Genomic DNA, 18,946 nt, shown 5'->3' with positions numbered 1-18,946 from the left:
TATCTTTCTAATGTTTACTTTTTAAACAATTGTATGTCTACAGTTTAACACCTTCTGAATTTTTAAAATCTTTTTATTATTATTAATTTTAAAAATCCACCTCATTTCATTTTTAGTTTCTCTTGGTTTTGATCTCCAGTTATTGATTATACACAGGTTTTAAATTTTTTTTTTTGATTTTTTCTCCTTTTTTAAAGGTTTTTAAAAGACGTCTCAACTCAATTGCTATTCTGCTTCAACTTGTTCTCCTATTATTGATTATACACCGTTTCCAAACCATTTTTTTCTCCCTTCTTTTAAAATTTTCTCTCTCTTTTTTTAAAGTTTTATTCCTGCATAGGCTTTAGATAGATAAATAAATAAACTCCTTAAGGACCACAATAGATAACTGATTCTCCATAAGCCACAGTGCCAGAGAGATATGAGCAAGATGAAGAAGCAGAGGAACCATTTCCAATTAAAAGATCAAGAGAAATCCCCTGAAAGCACGATCAAGGAAATAGACATTGATGGCCTACTAGATCAAGATTTCAAAAAAGGAGTGATCAAAGTACCAAAGGAATTAAAAGAAATAGTGTTTAGAGATATAAAATATGTCAAAAATGAAATAGAAGCTATAAACAAGAACCAAGTAGAATTAGTAAGCTCAATTGCTGAGATGAGAGCTGACCTAAAGGCTGTGCAAAGCAGACTAGAAAATGCAGAGGAACGAATAAGTGACCTAGAAGACAGGACAACAGAGAGCACCCAATCAGAACAGCTGAAAGAAAAACAAATAAAAAACAATGAAAACAATATAAGGGACCTATGGGATAATACAAAGTGTGCCAATCTACACATAATAGGGGTTCCAGAAAGGGAAGAAAGAACAAAGGGGTTGAAAAGGTATTGGAAGAAATCATGACTGAAAACTTCCCAAACCTAAAGAAGGAATCAGATATCTAAGTACAGGAAGCTCAGAGGGTCCCAAAGAGGAAGAATCCAAACAGACCCACACCAAGACATATCATAATCAAGATGGCCAGAGTCAAGGATAAAAAAATGATCCTACAGGCAGCAAGAGAAAAACAAAGTTATAAGGGAACCCCCCATAAGGCTCTCAGCTGATTTCTCAACACAAGCACTACAGGCCAGAAGGGAGTGGCAATATATATTCAAAGTCCTGAATGAAAAAAAAGAGGCAGCCTAGGATACTATATCCAGCAAGGCTACCCTTTAGAATAGAAGGAGAGATAAAGAATTTCACAGACAAGCAAAAACTAGAAGAGTTTAGGAACACTAAACCCATGCTAAAAGAAATATTGACAGATCTACTCTAAATAGAAAGGAAGCAGGATGCTACAAAAATGAGAAACTCATAACTGGAAAGGTGATAACTATCATGAATTACAAACACAATAAACACAAAATCATAAAAGAAGACATACGAATCATTGAGAGTGGGAGAGGGAGGCAGGAAAATATAGAATTTTTTTTCTTTCTTTTTAAAATTTTTTATTCTCGGTAGGATGGGTTTGAGATCATGTTACTATCAGTTTAATAAAAACAGTTATAGTAATGGGCTAATAGACTTACAAAAAAGGGTAACCACAAGCCAAAAACTTATAAGGGAGTCACTAAAACTAAATAAAATTCATGATAATACAAAGGAAAACTACCAAACCACAAAAGGAAGAAAGGAACAAAGAGGAAATACCAAATCAACTGCAAAGATAAGTTCAAAATGGCAATAAACACACATCTATCATTAATTACTGTAAATGTTAATGGACTAAATGCTCCAGTCAAAAGGCATAGAGTGGCAGACTGGATAATAAAGCAAGAACCTTCAATATGCTGCATATAAGAGACCCACTTTAGGGAGAAGGACACATATAGATTGAGAGTGAAAGGATGGAAAAGGATATTCCATGCAAATGGAAAAGCCAAAAAAGCAGGTGTTGCAGTACTGATTTCAGACAAAATAGACTTTAAAACAAAGGCCATAAAGAAAGATAAAGAAGGACATTTTGTAATGATTAAAGGAGTGATACAAGATGAGGATATTACACTCGTTAATATATATGCACCCAATATAGGAGCACCTAAGTACATAGAACAATTACTAACAGAGATAAAGGGGGATATTGATGGGAATACAATCATAGTTGGAGATTTTAACACCGCATTAACATCACTAGACAGATCTTCCAGACAGAAAACAAATAAGGCAACAGAGAAATTAAACAATACAATAGAAAAATTAGACTTGAATATTTTCAGAGCATTACACCACCCCAAAATAGGATATACATCCTTTTCAAGTGCACGTGGAACATTTTCTAGGATTGATCATGTACTTGGGCACAAAAGAAGCCTCAACAATTTTAAGACAGAAATTATCTCAAGCATTTTTACTGACCACAATGCCATGAAACTAGAAATCAACTACAGAGAAACAAAGGAAAGCATGAAGATTAAACAACATGCTATTAAAAAAAAATGGGTCAGAGATGAAATCAAAGTTGAAATTAAAAAATACCTTGAGACAAATGAAAATGAAAACGCCACCACACAAAATTTATGGGACGCAGCAAAGGCAGTGCTAAGAGGGAAGTTTATAGTGATACAGGCCTTTCTCAAAAAAGAAGAACAATCTCAAATAAACAATCTAACCCACCATTTAAAAGAATTAGAAAAAGAAGAGCAAAAACCCCCAAAAAACAGCAGACGGAAGGAAATAATAAAGATCAGGGAGGAAATAAATAAAATAGAGATTTAAAAAAATAGAGAAAATCAACCAAACCAAAAGCTGATTTTTTGAAATAGTAAATAAAATCGACAAACCTCTGGTCAAACTTACAAAGACGAAAAAAGAGAGAGCACAAATAAGCAAAATAAGAAAGGAAAATGGAGAGATTACAACAAATAACATAGAAATACAGAATAGCATACGAGAATATTATGAAGAACTATATGGACCCAAAATGGATAACCTAGAGATGTACAAGTTTCTCAAAATATACAGTCCCAGGACTGAATCAAGAATAAACTGACCACTTGAACAAACCAATCACTAGAAATGAAATCGAAATAGCAGTAAAAAACCTCCGTACAAATAAAAGTCTAGGACTGGACGGCTTCACTGGAGAATTCTACCAAACATACAAAGAAGAACTCATACCAGTCCTTCTCAAACTCTTCCAGAAGATTGAAAAGGAGGGAATACTCCCAAACTCATTCTATGAAGCCACCATCACCCTGATACCAAAACCAGGCAAAGACACCACCAAAAAAGAGAATTACAGACCAATATCACTGATGAACATAGATGCAAAAATCCTTACCAAAATATTAGCAAATAGAATCCAACAACACATAAAAAAGATTATACATCATGATCAAGTGGGGTTCATCCCAGGGACACAAGGATGGTTCAACATATGCAAATCAACCAATGTAATATATCACATCAACAAGAGAAAGGACAAAAACCACATGATCATCTCAATAGATGCAGAAAAAGTATTTGATAAAATTCAACACCCATATATGACAAAAACTCTCACCAAAGTGGGTATAGAGGGTACATATCTCAACATAATAAAAGCTATATATGATAAACCTACAGCCAGCATAGTACTCAATGGTGAAAAACTCAAAAGCTTCCCACTAAAATCTGGGACAAGACAAGGCTGCCAACTATCACCACTCCTATTCAACATAGTCTTGGATGTCCTAGCCACAGCAATCAGGCAAGAGAGAGAAATAAAAGGGATCCAAATTGGAAAAGAAGAGGTAAAAGTGTCACTATATGCTGATGACATGATACTATATATAGAAAACCCTAAAAGGTCCAGACAAAAACTACTAGAAATAATCGAAGAATTCAGCAAGGTAGCAGGTTACAAGATTAACATTCAAAATCAGTTGGATTTCTTTACACTAATGATGAATCAACAGAAAAAGAAAGTAAAGAAACAATCCCCTTTAAAATAGCACCCAAAGTAATAAAATCTAACCAAGGGAATAAATCTAACCAAGAAGGTGAAAGAATTATACACAGAAAACTATAAACCATTGATGAAGGAAATTAAAGAAGACTTTAAAAAATGGAAAGATATCCCATGCTCTTGGATTGGAAGAATCAATATTGTTAAAATGGTCACACTGCCCAAGGCAATCTACAGATTTTATGCAATCCCTATCAAATTATCCAGGACATATTTCACAGAACTAGAACAAATCATAATAAAATTTATATGGAACCATCAAAGACCTAGAATTGCCAAAGCATTACTGAAGAAAAAGAAAGAGGCTGGAGGAATAACTCTCCCAGACTTCAGACAATACTACAGAGCTACAGTCATCAAGACAGCATGGTATTGGTACCAAAACAGACATACAGACCAATGGAACAGAATAGAGAGCCCAGAAATGAACCCACAAACTTTTGGTCAACTGATCTTCGACAAAGAAGGCAAGAACATACAATGGAATAAAGACAGTCTCTTCAGCAAATGGTGTTGGGAAAACTGGACAGCAGCATGTAAATCAATGAAGCTAGAATACTCCCTTACACCATACACAAAAATCAACTCAAGATGGATCAAAGACTTAAACATAAGACAAGATACAATAAATCTCCTAGAAGAAAATACAGACAAAACATTATCTGACATACATCTCAAAAATGTTCTCCTACAACAGTCTACCCAAGCAATAGAAATAAAAGCAAGAATAAACAAATGGGACCTAATGAAACTTACAAGCTTCTGCACAACAAAGGATACCATAAGTAAAATAAAATGACAACCTATGGAATGGGAGAAAATTTTTGCAAATGAAGCTGACAAACGCTTAATCTCCAGAATATATAAGCAGCTCATATGACTTAATAAGAAAAAAAAACCCAGTCCAAAAATGGGCAGAAGACCTAAACAAGCAATTCCCCAAGGAAGAAATACAAATGATCAATAGGCACATGAAAAAATGCTCAATATCACTAATTATCAGAGAAATGCAAGTCAAAACTACAGTGAGGTATCACCTCACACCAGTCAGAATGGCCATCATTCAAAAGTCCACAAATGACAAATGCTGGAGAGGCTGTGGAGAAAAGGGAACCTTCCTTCACTGCTGGTGGGAATGCAGTTTGGTGCAGCCACTGTGGAAAACAGTATGGAGATTCCTCAAAAGACTAGGAATAGACTTAGCATATGACCCAGGAATCCCAGTCCTGGGCATATATCCAGAAGGAACCCTACTTGAAAAAGACACCTGCAGCCCAATGTTCATAGCAGCACTATTTACAATAGCCAAGATATGGAAACAGCCTAAATGACCATCAACAGCTGACTGGGTAACGAAGAAGTGGTATATTTATACTATGGAACACTATTCAGCCATAAAAACTGACAACATAACACCATTTGCAGCAACATGGACGTCCCTGGAGAATGTCATTCTAAGTGAAGTAAGCCAGAAAGAGAAAGAAAAATACCATATGAGATCACTCATATGTGGAATCTAAAAACAAACAAAAAAACCCCCATAAATATGAAACAGAAATAGACTCATAGACATAAAATACAAAGATACAAACTTGTGGTTGCCAAGGGGGCGGGGGGTGGGAAGGGATAGACTAGGATTTCAAAATTTAGAATAGATAAACAAGATTATACATGGAATAGCACATGGAAATATACAAGATCTTGTGGTAGCGCACAGAGAAAAAAAATGTGAGAATGAATATATGTTCATGTATAACTGAAAAATTGTGCTCTACACTGGAGTTTGAAACAACATTGTAAAATGACTATAACTGAATTTAAAAAATGTTTAAAAAAGAAAAGAAAAGAAAAGGAGACTGGAGCTGGGGAAATCACACTCCCTGACTTCAGACTATACTACAAAGCTACAGTAATCAAAACAGTATGGTACTGGCACTAAAAACAGACACATAGATCAATGGAATGAGATAGAAAGTCCAGAAATAAACCCATGCACTTATAGTCAACTAATCTACAACAAAGGAGGTAAGAATTTATAATGAAGAAAAGACAGTTTCTTTAATAAGTGGTGCTGGGAAAACTGGACAGCTACCTGTAAGAGACTGAAATTAGAACATTCTCTAACACCATATACAAAAATAAACTCAAAATGCATTAAAAGACCTTACTGTAAGACTGGATACTAACAAACTCCTAGAGGAAAACAGTAAGAATACTCTTTGACATAAATCACAGCAATATTTTTTTGAACCAGCTCCTAGTGTAATGGAAATAAAATAAAAAATAAACAAATGGGACCTAATTAATCTTGAAAGCTTTTGCACAGCTTGGATACCATCAACGAAATGAAAAGACAACCCACAGAATGGGAGAAAATATTTACAAGTGACACAACTGCCAAGGGAATAATTTCCAGCATATACAAACAGCTCATACCTTAAAAAAAAAATCTTGGTTGTTGGCTACTATCCGAGTGCTAAATTTATATGTAGATAATGACTTAAGAAATCCACGATCATCTTAAAACTCTCTTTTACTTAGAATAAAATCCAAGCTCTTTATAATCCATCTCTTGCCTGTACTTTCCATAACATCTTGTATGTCTTTTCCCCTATCAATCCAGACTCCAGACTCTACATTTCAGAGTTTTAAATAGGTTAGTTTCTCTGCTGTTGCACTTCTTATTTTTCATACTGGAATGAAGGCTGATCCCCAGTTTGTATCTTTCACCATTTTTTCTTAGACCACTTCTAGCATATAATAGGTGGTGACAGCCTGAAAAGTGAAATTTAAGTGGGCCCTAGACACTGTCAAACAAACCTGTCTCATTTCTGTAATAAACTCACTCTGTGTGTCTCTCGAAGTCTCTATTTTAATTTCTTCTCTGTCTAGTGTTCCCTCTCCCCCTTCCCCTGCGTACCACTCAATCTCAGATGACTCTGTCTCCTATATCAAAGGAAAACAGAAGCCAGCAGCACCTGCTCCTTTCCAGCATGAGGTTTACACATCCATTTCCCTTCCTTCCTCCTGATAAAAAGTTGGAAGTAGACATGCTGCCACTGAAGCCCAGCTTTCCCACAGGAGCCCTGGTTCCTCTCCCTCTGCCTTCACGGGGAGCCTCGTGTGTTCAGTCTCTGCCTGCTTCCTTCTCTAGTGCCCCCTCATCTCTGCCATTTAAAAATACTTAATTCAGTGCACAATTCCCTCCAGCAAAATTCTGAACCTCCCACTCTCTGGCACAGCCAAATTATTGAAGAGTTATGTCCACATGCTGTGTTAAATTTCTACCTAATCTTTTTTTTTTCAGCAGGTTCTATGTAGTTTTATGGATGTATACTCCATCCCAAACTCTCTGCTACAGTTATTGTTGGCCTCTATGTAGCCAAATCCACCACCTTTTAACATTCTTCTAACTGGACATATCAACTGAATTAGAAATATTCACCATTCTAACAATCATAATCATATTTAGATAACAATTTCCTTGATTTTTTTGTATGGCAGGTACTGTGGCAAGAACTTTATATGAATAATTTAGTCTAATAACTAAAATTCTTTGAAATATTGGAACATTAGTAAATACTAATCCATTTCACAGATTAGGAGTGTGAACAAAATTTTAAATAGTCTTGGTTGTTGCCCTAAAACACATGCTTAACAAACTGTAGAATTGGAAATGGAACCCATCCCGGCTGACTCCACAGGATTCACCATTAGTCGATCTATTATACATCCTTTTCCATTGATCATTTCTTCCTTTCCACATCTATGAAACATTCATTTCAACATTTTCTCCCTAAATTCTCTGGGTCCTCCTTTTTCTATCTATTTTTCCATTTGTTCCTCTTCTGACATCTAAATGTTGGAATGCTTCAACTCAGTCTTGAGCTCTCTTCTCATTCTACATTCTTTTCCAATTTGATGTGAACATTTATAGGGGGATAATCTCACACGTGTATCTCCTGGCTACACTCATATATTCAACTCTGTAGTTTGCATATCCAAATTGTACGGTCCATGGGAAGCCCAACCATAATGTGTCCAAGTCAAAAGCTGCGCTGCTCTTTCCAAAGTGTTCTCTCTCTTGCCAGTACCACTTGATGAAATCACTTCCATTTACCAGCTTGCTTAAGAGAACAATTGGAAAACAAACATATGAGTCCCTTGAGCTTCAGATCTTTCTGTCACCCAACATTTAGTAACACTACCTGTGTTTTCTGCCACCAAAATATATCTCCAAACTGTCCTCTGCTCTGCATCTCCTCAGCCATCACCCTATCTAATCCCACTCTTTCTCACCCCACGTGGCCTCCTGAGTCTTCTCTGCCCCACCAGAATCACAGCACACTGGAAAAAGAACTTTGAAGTTCCAAATAAAAGTACATCACTCCTTTCCTTAAAATTCCTTATGACTTTTCATCAATCATAAAATTAATTCAAATGTTAACGTACCCTGAGATAACCTGGATAAGCTTTCTGTTGCCTCCTATCCAGCCTCCGCTCATAAAATCCTCCCACATCATGAGTACAATCCGTTCACCTTCATATCTCCCAAATATTGTTTTGTTGCCAAAGCTTTGCACATACTGTTCCATTGGCTTGGAACACACAACATCCACTCAGTTTTCCACAGATGGAAACCCTGTTTCTAACCCTGGAAGAAAAAGGCAGCTGACTGGCAACTATAAAGGAGATCCATGTTACAGTCCTCAGAACTCATCAGAGTCAGAAAGTAGAGTGCTCCTCTCAGGACCTGCAGAAATGAACCCTCAACGCAGGAGCAGAAACTCAAGAGCAAAATAGCTGAGGAGGGCGTGAGACACTGTAATTTGGGTAACAGGGGAGACTTTGCACTTCAAAACTTTCCTTCCTCCAAGTTTACATTAAACCTGATTTTCATAGTTGTTCCTAAAAGCTACTCTAGATCAGTCAAATTTGGGGAAAAAAAAAGTTTGACAATTATTATTAATGTTGTCAATCTTGGAAAAAAAAGACCATCTGAGGAAAAAGTACTTACCATAGCACATGGGTTTATCGGACCAGCCATCCACACGGCACACTATGGTACCCGTGGTGTTTCCCCCGGGGCTCTCGAACCCCTGCAGGCATTCATAGTGCAGCTCCTCGTTGAGCTTAAACCACGCGCCCTCACTGCCACTTTTGGCTCTGGCATTCTCAAATACCGGCTTATCACAAGACTCTGATGGGTAACAGAATCAAACGTTTCATTTCTCATGTTATGTAGTTCACCATCTCATTAAGTCTCAACCCAAGGTGGGAAAGGGCTTTACTAATTAGCATGTGCTAATCACTCATGATGTAAAAATAATTTAAGAATACCAGTGATAGATCATTGTCCTGAAATTGTTACTCAAAATGAAAAAAAAATACATTTCTACATCACATTTTTCTCAATAGTCTCTCCGAAAATTTTATTTTACAAATATTTTCCTTAGTTTAGTTATCTTTTGTATTTATCCCATGCTAGTAATGAAACAGGCCGTTACATATGTATTGTACTATTTTTAGTAAAGAGGAATAGCATTATCTGAATTAAATGCCAAATTTATGAGAAGTTGTGACATATATCCCAGAGAAAAAATTGGTTAATTTAATAAAAAGAGTAATTTTCAACAAGGTGAGTAAAATTTTAAACATTCTATAAAACTCTACCTTAAAACATACTAAGTTTTAAAGTTCACATGCTGATTTTGCTTTCCCAGATGTGTTTCTAACGGCTCAGTATTCCTTTATACTTACCAAGGTTGAATGCAGAGGTAGTCTATTGTTTATAATTAGTTACAGGAAAGTAAAATGTTAAAGAATAGCCTTGACTTTCACTAACACTGTAACAGACTGATGTTAATAAAGGTTTGAGTAATTCATCTCAAATTTCACAACGTGTTATGTAGCCAGCTTCCTTAAAACTTTGAAAAAGGCAAAACTAGACTAGCCAAAAAATAATGGACCTTTTCTCTTCCATAAAGAGAGTGTGAGAATGGAAAATTGGCCATATATTAGTACAAAATGAGTTTGATATGGGGACAACTTTCATCATTTTCTCTTTGGCTCGTGCTCGTACTAAGCATAGACATTGGGGGAAAAAAGAAATACAAAGGAAACAGTAGGAATGAATATTTTAAATATCCACTTCACTTAAAGTGAATATATAAAATACTACTTCAAAAATAACACTGCGTGGCTTTGGGACGAGGAAGACAATCTCAGCAAACTGTTCTTAGGAGATCTTCATACACGTCTGTGTGGTGGGGCAGGAAGACCTTTCAGGACAGCAGAGTTTGGTCCCATGTACAAGTGTTTCTCTGTCTCCACTAACTAGATGTTTTTGAAGACGTCCTAAGGGACAGAATGTTTCACAAGTGGGTCTACCCTGCAGTTTCAAATCTATAAATTATACAGGGTATATTATTTGAAGATTATGCACTATAAACCCAAATCTTGACCGAAAAACGTAACTTTTATGTTTAGGAGGAAAGACTGACATAAAAGTCTCAGACTATAAACAGGTACAATCAGCAAAAAGGTACCAGCTAAAAATAACCAAGTTTATACCAGAGTTCAGGTAAGTCTCCTTAGCTAAAATAGTGTTTAATAACAGGATGTTTTAAAGTGAAAAACCTGGAACTCATGATATTCTACCCTGCTAGTGATTAACCATAAAAGGAAAAATGATGTACATTTTCTCAAAATTTTGTCGACTATCTTGTCAAATGCAGCCACGGGACCACATCAACACCTCACCCCCTAGCAAACAAACAAACAAACAAACAAACAAACAAACAGAATGAAGTCAAAGTAAACTTTTGTACAGTGATCATCAGCATAATGAATACTGAACTAGTCAGTGACTTACTGATGCACACGGGTTGAGCTGACCATCCACTCTGCAGACAGGTGAGTGACCCTGATGTCTCACCATCTTCTGTGACATACCCTGGTTTACACTTATATTGTGTTTGTGTATTTAGGGGATATGTAAACTCAGATTCAGAAAAATATCCATTCTCAATGTTTATATCTGATTTTGAACATGTTTCTAAAAGGGAGAAAGCATAAGGAAAAGAAAAGAATATATTTGATAAGCATTTGTGTAAGGACCCAAATAATACAATGATGTAAAAACTGAGAAGTTGTTTATAAATGAAAATCTGAAAAAAGTCCTAAACATCCAAGTTCCTGTGTCAGAGATAACTAGCTACGAGTTTCCAAAGATATTACATCAAGACACTTTATTAATATTTTTATTAACAAAGCAAGATTTCAAATATTCAGACTCCCATCTGTGAAATTATTAGAAATCAGTTTGTCCAGTGGATCTGGCATCCTGCAGCATGTCAGAGCCCTGTTAGCAGTGTGTATCCTCTCCTGGAACTTGCTGGAAATATTGCCTAGTTGGAACTCTCAGGCACCCCTGAGCAGAGTTAGCGGACTGGGACATTTTAGATCAGGTGCTGATCTCAGAGAATCTCCCACCGTAGTTACCACAGCCTTTGTTTCTGAGAATTTGAAATGTTTGCCCTCAAAATTAGGTGCTTAAAATCAGTTTAATACATGGAGTTCAATGAAGATGACAAAGATCAACACATTTATTTATGTCTCCCCTTTCCCCCTCCATTCCTTAACTAGCTGCTCTGCCTTGGACTTCCAGGATTATACTGAGGAGAGTGCTGAGAGGACGCGCTCTTGCCTTGCACTGGATCTTAGAGGGAAAACTTTCGGTTTCCCCTGCTGATTATAATGTTAACAGTTGGCTTTACGTATCTGACCTCCATTTTCTTGAGCTCAGTACCTTTCATGCCTATTTTATTGAGCATTTTAATCATGAAGGAATGTTGAGCTTGCTCAAATAATTTTTTGGCCTCTCTAGAGATGACCATTGCAGTATTCTTTGTTTTTGTTAACATGTTGCATCACATTTACTGATTTGTGTATTTTGAACCATCGATGTATCCCACAGATAAATCCCACTTGGTCATAATGCATGCACCTTTTAATGTGCTGCCCAAATAGATTTGCTAGTATTTTATTGAAGTTTTGTTTGTTTGTTTGTTTGCATTTCTGTTCACTGGTGACGTGGGCCTGTAATTTTCTCTACTTCTGGTATCTATGGCTTTGGTGTCAGAATGATGCTGGCCTCATAAAATGAGTTTGGAAGTTTTCTGTTTTCTTTGATTTTTCAGGCATTGAAGAAGGACTGGTACTAATGCTTCTTAAATGTTGCACAGAATTCACCCAGGACGCCACTCGTTCCTAGTATTTTCTTTGTGGGGAGGCTTTTTGTGGAAATTTGCTTCAGTCTCCTTATTTTAGACTTTTACATCTTTTTCTTGACTCAGCTTTGGTAGGTTATATGGATCTCAGAATTTGCCCATTTCTTCTGAGTTATCAAATTTGCTAACATATTGTCATTCATTGGTCCCTAAAGTGATTTTTATTTTTGAGGAATCTGGCATAATGGCTCCTCTTTCATTTCTGATTTTACTTGTTTGAATCTTCAGCTTAAGTGTTCTTTTTTTTAGCCAGGCTAAGCTTTATCAATTTTGTTTATGTTCTCATAAATCCAACTTTCAATTTTGTTGATTTTTCTTTTATTATTCTTGATTTGATTTACTTCTATTGTAAACTTTATTTTTTCCTCCTTTCTGCTAACTTTGCTCTTAGTTTGTTCTTCTTTTTCTAGTGTTTGAAGGTGTAAATCTAGGTTTTTATATAAGATCCTTCTTCTATTTTAATGTCAGCATTTTTAAAACTTCCTTCTTAGTATTGCCTTTGCAGTATCTCGTGTTGCATTTTGTTCTCATTTACCTTAGGATATTTTTTAAGTCCCTTTTCATTTCCTTGTTGATTAACTGCCATTCAAGTGTCTGTTGTGTAGTTTGCACCTGTCTGTAGATCTTCTCTTGTCTCTTTTCTTTTTTCTGTTACTGATTTCTAGTTTCATTCCAATGTGTCAAATAAAGTACTTGGCATGACTTCTGTCTTGTAAAATTTGTCAAGACTTGTTTTGTAACCAAACATGTCATATCCTTCCAGAGATTATTCCATGTGGACTTGAGAAAAATGTGTAGTTTTCTGTTGTTGAGTGGAAAGTTCTGTATATCTGTTAGGTATTTTTAGTTTACAATGTCATTCAAGTCTGCTTTGTGTTTAACTCTATCACCAAGCTGTACATTAGATCCCCAGAATTATTCATCTTATAAAGGAAATCTTACACCTTTGGACCAGCATCTCCTAGTCCGCCCTCATTTCAAGCCCCTGGTGAGTACCATTCTAAGCTTTGTTTCTGTGGATTTGACCCTCCCTCTCTCCTGTCCATTGTTTCTTTGAATTCAATCTTTTCTCTTCCTTTCTTCCCTTCTTTTCTTCATTCTTTCCTTCTTTCCCTCCCTCCTTCTTTCCTTCTTTCCTCTCTATCATTCTCCCCCGCCCTTCCTTTCTTCCTTCTTTCTTATTTCACTTAGCATAGTGTTCTCGAGGTTAATTCATGCTGTAGCAAATGGCAGGAGTTCCTTCTTTCTTGTGACTGAGTAATTTTTCATTTTCCATATACAGATCACATCTTTATTCATTCATTCATCTTTTTTACTAACACTTAATTGTTTCCAAAGCATCCCTGTTGTGAATAAGGCTAATAAACATGGGACTGGAGGTACCTCTTTGAGATATTGATTCTATTCCTGTTGCATACGTACCCAGGAATGAGACTGCTGGGTCATATGAAAGTTCTGTTAATTTTTTTGAGAAAATTCCACTTTACTTTCTGTATAGTTGTAACAAATTAAATTCCAAAGTGTACAAGGATTCTCTTTGCTCCAAAATCTTGCCAACATTATCTCTTGTATTTTTGATAAAAGACATTCTCAAACGTATGAGGTAATATCTCATGGTGGTTTTGATATGTATTTCAATGATGAATAGTGATTTCAACTATCTTCTCATGTACTGGCTGGCCATTTGCGTGTATTCTTCAGAAAAATGTCTACTCAGATTCTTTTGCATTTTTGAAGCAGATTATTTGCTTTTTTCTACTGCTGAGTTGTGAAAATTCCTTATATATTTTGAATATCAACCTCTTATGAGATATGTGGCTTTCAGTTCCATATTTTGCCTTTTCTCTTCTTGATTTGATGAACAGAACTTTTTATTTTAATATTGTCCTGCTTACATTTTGGTTTTGGTTTTGATTTTGGTTTTGTTGCCTATGCTTTTGTTGCCATATCCAAGAATATTACTGCCCAAACCAGTGCCGAGAAACTACTTCCCCAAGTTATATTCTAGGATATTAATGGATTCAGGCCTTATATTAAAGTCATTCATTCATTTGCAGTTAATTTCTGTTGGGGTTTTCACATAGGGGTCCAGATTAACTCTTGTTTGTACATAACCAGTTTTCCCTGCATCACTTACTGATGTCACTATCCTTTCCCACTGTGTATTCTTGATTGATTTTTTAAATATTAGTTGACACATGGGTTTACTTGTGGGTGTCAATTCTGTTACACTGACTATGTGTCTATGTTTATACCAGAATCATACTATTTTAATTATTACTGCTTTCAAGCTATGGTCTGAAATCAGGTTGTTCTTTCTCAAGATTACTTTGATTATATGGGGATATTTTGTGATTTCATATGAATTTTAGGATTATTATTCAACTTAGTTTACATAAGTAGGATAAATGTAAAAATGTAAAATATGCCATTGAGTTTTATTGAATGGTTTGAGAATGATTGGCATAAATTCTCCCTTAAGTGTTTGGTAGAATTTACCAATGAAACCATTTGGTCCTTAGCTTTTTTTTATTGGGAGACTTTACATTTCTGATTTAATTTCATTTCTTCTTTATAGTCTGTTCAGATTTTCTATTTTTCTATGAATCAGTCTTGTTGGGTTCTGTTTCTAGGAATGTATCCATTTCTTCTAGGTTATCCAATTTGTTGGCATATGATAGTTCATTGTTCCCTTTATGGTCCTCTCCATTGCTGTGGCATATTGTGTAATGTCTCATCTTTCATTTCTGATTTAAGCTATATGAGTTTTATCACTTTTTTCTCATCTAGCTTTAGGTTTGTTCATTTTTTTAATCTTTCCACAAAATAAGGTCTTTTGTGGTCTTTTCTATTATTTTTTCTGGTTTCTATTTCATATATTTCTGTTCTGATGTTTGCTATTTCCATCCTTCTGGTAACTTTGGGTTTCGTTTGTCTCTTTCATTTGAGTTTAAAATTGGCTCGTTTACTAGAGTTCTCATTTTTTCTTAATGTGTACTTTCCTCACTGTAAACCCTCCTCATGGAAGTGCTTCTATTGTGTTTAAATTTTCATTTCCTTTAGAATGTTTTCTGATTTCTCTTTGCTACCTCTTTTGACCCATTGTTCAGAAATGTTTAGCTTCCTCATATTTGTCAGTTTTCCAGTCTTCCTCCTGTTAGATTTCTAGTTTCATATCATTGTATTCCAAAATATATTTGGTATAATTTCAGTCTTCTTAAGGTTTTTAAGGCTTGTTTTGTGACCTGACATGTTATCTCTCCTGAAGAATGTACTGTGTGTGCTTAAGATGAATATGTATTCTGCCATTGACTGAAATTTTCTGCAAATGTCTGTTAGGTCCATTGGTTTAAGTTTGGTTTAAGTCTAATGGCTCATTATTGATTTTCTGGGCGAATGACCCATTCATTTTTGAAAATGGAGTATTGAACTCCCCTACTATTAATGTATTGCCGTTTGTTTCTCTCTTGAGATCTTTTCGGTTGTGTTGAATGTATTTAGGTGCTCCAATGTTGGATACATGTATTTACAATAGTTGTATTCTATTGATGACTTGACCTCTTCATTTTATAATGTCTTCTTGTCTCTTGTTACAGTTTTGACTTAAAATCTATTTTCTGAAACAAGTATTGCTACCCCTGCTCTCTTTTGATCTCCACTTACATGAAATGTTGTTTTCCTTTCATTCACTTTAGCCTATGGGTGTCCTAAATGCTGAAGTAAGTCTCAGTTTATTTTCACCTAGAGGTAGTATAGAGTTGAATCTTCTGTTGGTTCTTCTTTTATTTTTTTAAATGCATAAAGTCTCTATGTCTTTTAATGGGGGCATTGAATGCATTTACATTTAATGTAATTATTAATAGATAAGGACTTACTGATGCCATCTCATTAATTGTTTTCTGGCTGCTATGTAGTAACACTGTTAACTTGAATTTCTCTTGCACCCTTTCTTAGAGAAGTCATGATTTTTCATAGTGGTATACTTTGAATCCTTTATCTTTTGTGTATCTACAACAGGTTTTGTGTGTGTGTGGTTTTCATGAGGCTCACACGAAATTTGTTACAGATAAACAGTCTATTATTAGTTGGTAACAAATTCATTTTGATGGCATACAAACTTTACCCTTTCAGTTTCTTCCTCAAATGTTTTCTGATGTTACAATTTACATATTTTATGTGTGTAGTAACATTTTCATGATTTCACATTACTAATTAACGTCATTTATTTCAGTTCAAAGAACTTTCAGTATGTCTTGTAAGACACACCGAGTAATAATAAATTCCTTCAATTTCTATTTGTCTGAGAAAGTCTTTATCTCTCCTTCCTTTGCGAGACTGCTTTTCCAGGTAAAAAATTCTTCAGTGGCAGGTTTTTATTTCATCAATTTGAATGTGTCATCCCACTGTCTGCTGCTGTGCAGTGTTTCTGCAGATTTATTAATCTGCTTATGTCCTTATGAGAAATCCCTTTTGCATGAGGAGATTTTCCTCTATGCTTTAAAAAATTATCTCTTTGCCTTTGAGTTTAGACAGTTTTTTACAATGTGTTTTGTAGAAGATCTCTCGATTGAATCTGTTTGCAGACTTATGAGATGCATGATCTTGAATGTCTGTATCTAGCCAGATGTGAGGAGTTCTCAGCCATTATTTCTTTACATAAACGTTCTGCCCCTTTGTCCCTTTCTTCTCCTGGGACTCCCACAGTCTCTATAATGTTTCTATTGATAGTCTCCCACAATTCCAATAGTCTCGATTCATTCCAACAGTATTGTTTCAAATGGGTTGTCTTCTGCTTCACTGATTTTTTTCCTGCTGGATTGTTTACTGTTGATGCTCGTGACTGTATTTTTCATTTCATTCATTGTATTCTTTACCTTTACTATTTGGTTCTTTTTGTTTTCTATCTCTCTATTAAACTTATTTTTTTGTTCAATTGTTGTTTATCTGAGTTCTTTTAATTGTCCTTCTGTGTTTTCTTGTATCTCACTGAAATTTTTGATGTAACTCTTTTGAATTCTTTATCAGATAAACTGTACATATCCATTATTTGGGGTCACTTACTGGAAAGTTATTGTGTTTCTCTGTTTGTAGAATGCACCTTTGATTTTTGCGCTCCTTGAAGTCTCATGTTGCTGTCTTTACATACAAAGAAGCAGGCACTTCCTCTAGCCTTTACAGACTGACTTGGGGAGGGAAATACATTTAGTCACGCTGCTGGCGACTCTGAGGCTTTTTCAGACCTTTAAAGGGTACACCTGCTCCATACATTGTGATCCCTCTTGGGGGGAGAATCTGCAGTTCTTGTGTTTCTCTGAATCCAGCAAAGCCGACTGTATGCCGGCAACTTCCTGGTCGGTTTCCCCCAGGCCATGCTAAATGTTCACTTCTGTGTGCCTTCTCACAATCTCACAGAGACAGCCTGGCATTTGAGATGCGCTCACTAGCCATCTTCAAAGGCTTGCATTGCCACCTTTGGGGACATACACAGAGAGCTGGCCATGCAGCAGGGGAATGTGCAAGTTTTAAGGGTGCAAGCAGGGTTCACAGGCACGGTGTCACCAGTGGCTAGAGGGTGGGCTTCCTGACGGTGTCTACAAAATGGACAGTAGAATCCATGTCCCCTGATTCATTCCAGCCCTGGATGCTGTGCACCTAGCTTCTCCCCGCCCCTCAGCCATGTAGATTACCTCAGTATTCGGATGGGCCTTTAGATCAGTGTTGAACAAGCTGGGAAATTGGCCCTTTCTCACATGCGTATTTTCCCCCAAAGATGACATCCTGTGCTGAGGGGGACTCTCTTGGCACGGAGCTGTGCCACTTTATGGGAGGGGTGGCTCAGGCACAGGGAAGTTGTTCCTCCAGCACTCCTGGACGTGTCCAGTCTTGAACCTCAGCACTCCGGCTGTGTACTATGACTCCTCTAGCAGACTCCTAGACTCCCACACAGGTACTCTCATCCATGGGTGACTGTGTTTCTATCAGGAAAGACTCTGCCATCTTGGTGACTTCCCTCTGTTATTACAGTTTTCTTCTTTGTGGTTCTATTTCTGCTTTCTGGATTAAGGTCTAGAAGCAGGCACATTTATTTTGTTATATGCTTATCAAGAAACTTAAATATACAGTCACATACACTTGTGAAAAATAACACTAAATAGGCAAAACAAGAGAAAGTTGATATAAACATTTTGCAGCAGATAATATAGCTGAATCTTAGAAAATTATAGACATACTGGGATCTCAGACCAGTTAACTTACTGACACGGACGCATTTGGCAGGAGGAGACCAGCCATTCTCTGTACATGTCATTGTGTTCTGATTATTTTGAAGACTGAAGCCATTAAAGCAGCTAACTTTTACAGTTTTACCCTGTAAATATTTTTCTTCTCGATATGGGACTTGTCCATTTTCCAAGTAATTGAAAGTACATTGTCCTAAGGATCATAAAAATAATAGAAAATGAAAAAAAATAACATAAATTTAATAAAATAGCACATAAAAAGTTAACTATTCTATTTACATCAAAAATAGCATATAGCAAGAAAAACTAAAGCTACTGTCAAATGTTTATTAAAAAAGAAAAAAATTCCATGTTTTTTATCTTTTAGTTTTTAATAATTAAAATACATACAAATGTGCAGATATTCCTGTAAAGTCTCTATATT

General features: G+C 35.9%; 1 protein-coding gene across 1 annotated transcript in view; it reads right to left on the bottom strand.

Annotated features, from left to right (window-relative positions):
• The window catches only part of CFH (complement factor H), a 71,107-nt gene that overhangs the window by 24,930 nt on the left and 27,231 nt on the right, over nt 1-18,946 (bottom strand). Inside the window, exons 9-11 of the mRNA XM_010993443.3 lie at nt 18,539-18,715; nt 10,867-11,049; nt 9,010-9,192 (exon numbers count right to left, since the gene is read on the bottom strand). Of these exons, the coding sequence (XP_010991745.3) occupies nt 9,010-9,192; nt 10,867-11,049; nt 18,539-18,715 (543 nt within the window). The remainder of the gene's footprint in view (nt 1-9,009; nt 9,193-10,866; nt 11,050-18,538; nt 18,716-18,946) is intronic.

This window comes from Camelus dromedarius, chromosome 21 (assembly GCF_036321535.1).
Source record: "Camelus dromedarius isolate mCamDro1 chromosome 21, mCamDro1.pat, whole genome shotgun sequence".
Lineage (NCBI taxonomy): Eukaryota > Metazoa > Chordata > Mammalia > Artiodactyla > Camelidae > Camelus > Camelus dromedarius.
The sequence above is the reverse complement of the archived record's forward strand: the minus strand, read 5'-3'. Positions and strand labels throughout refer to the sequence as shown.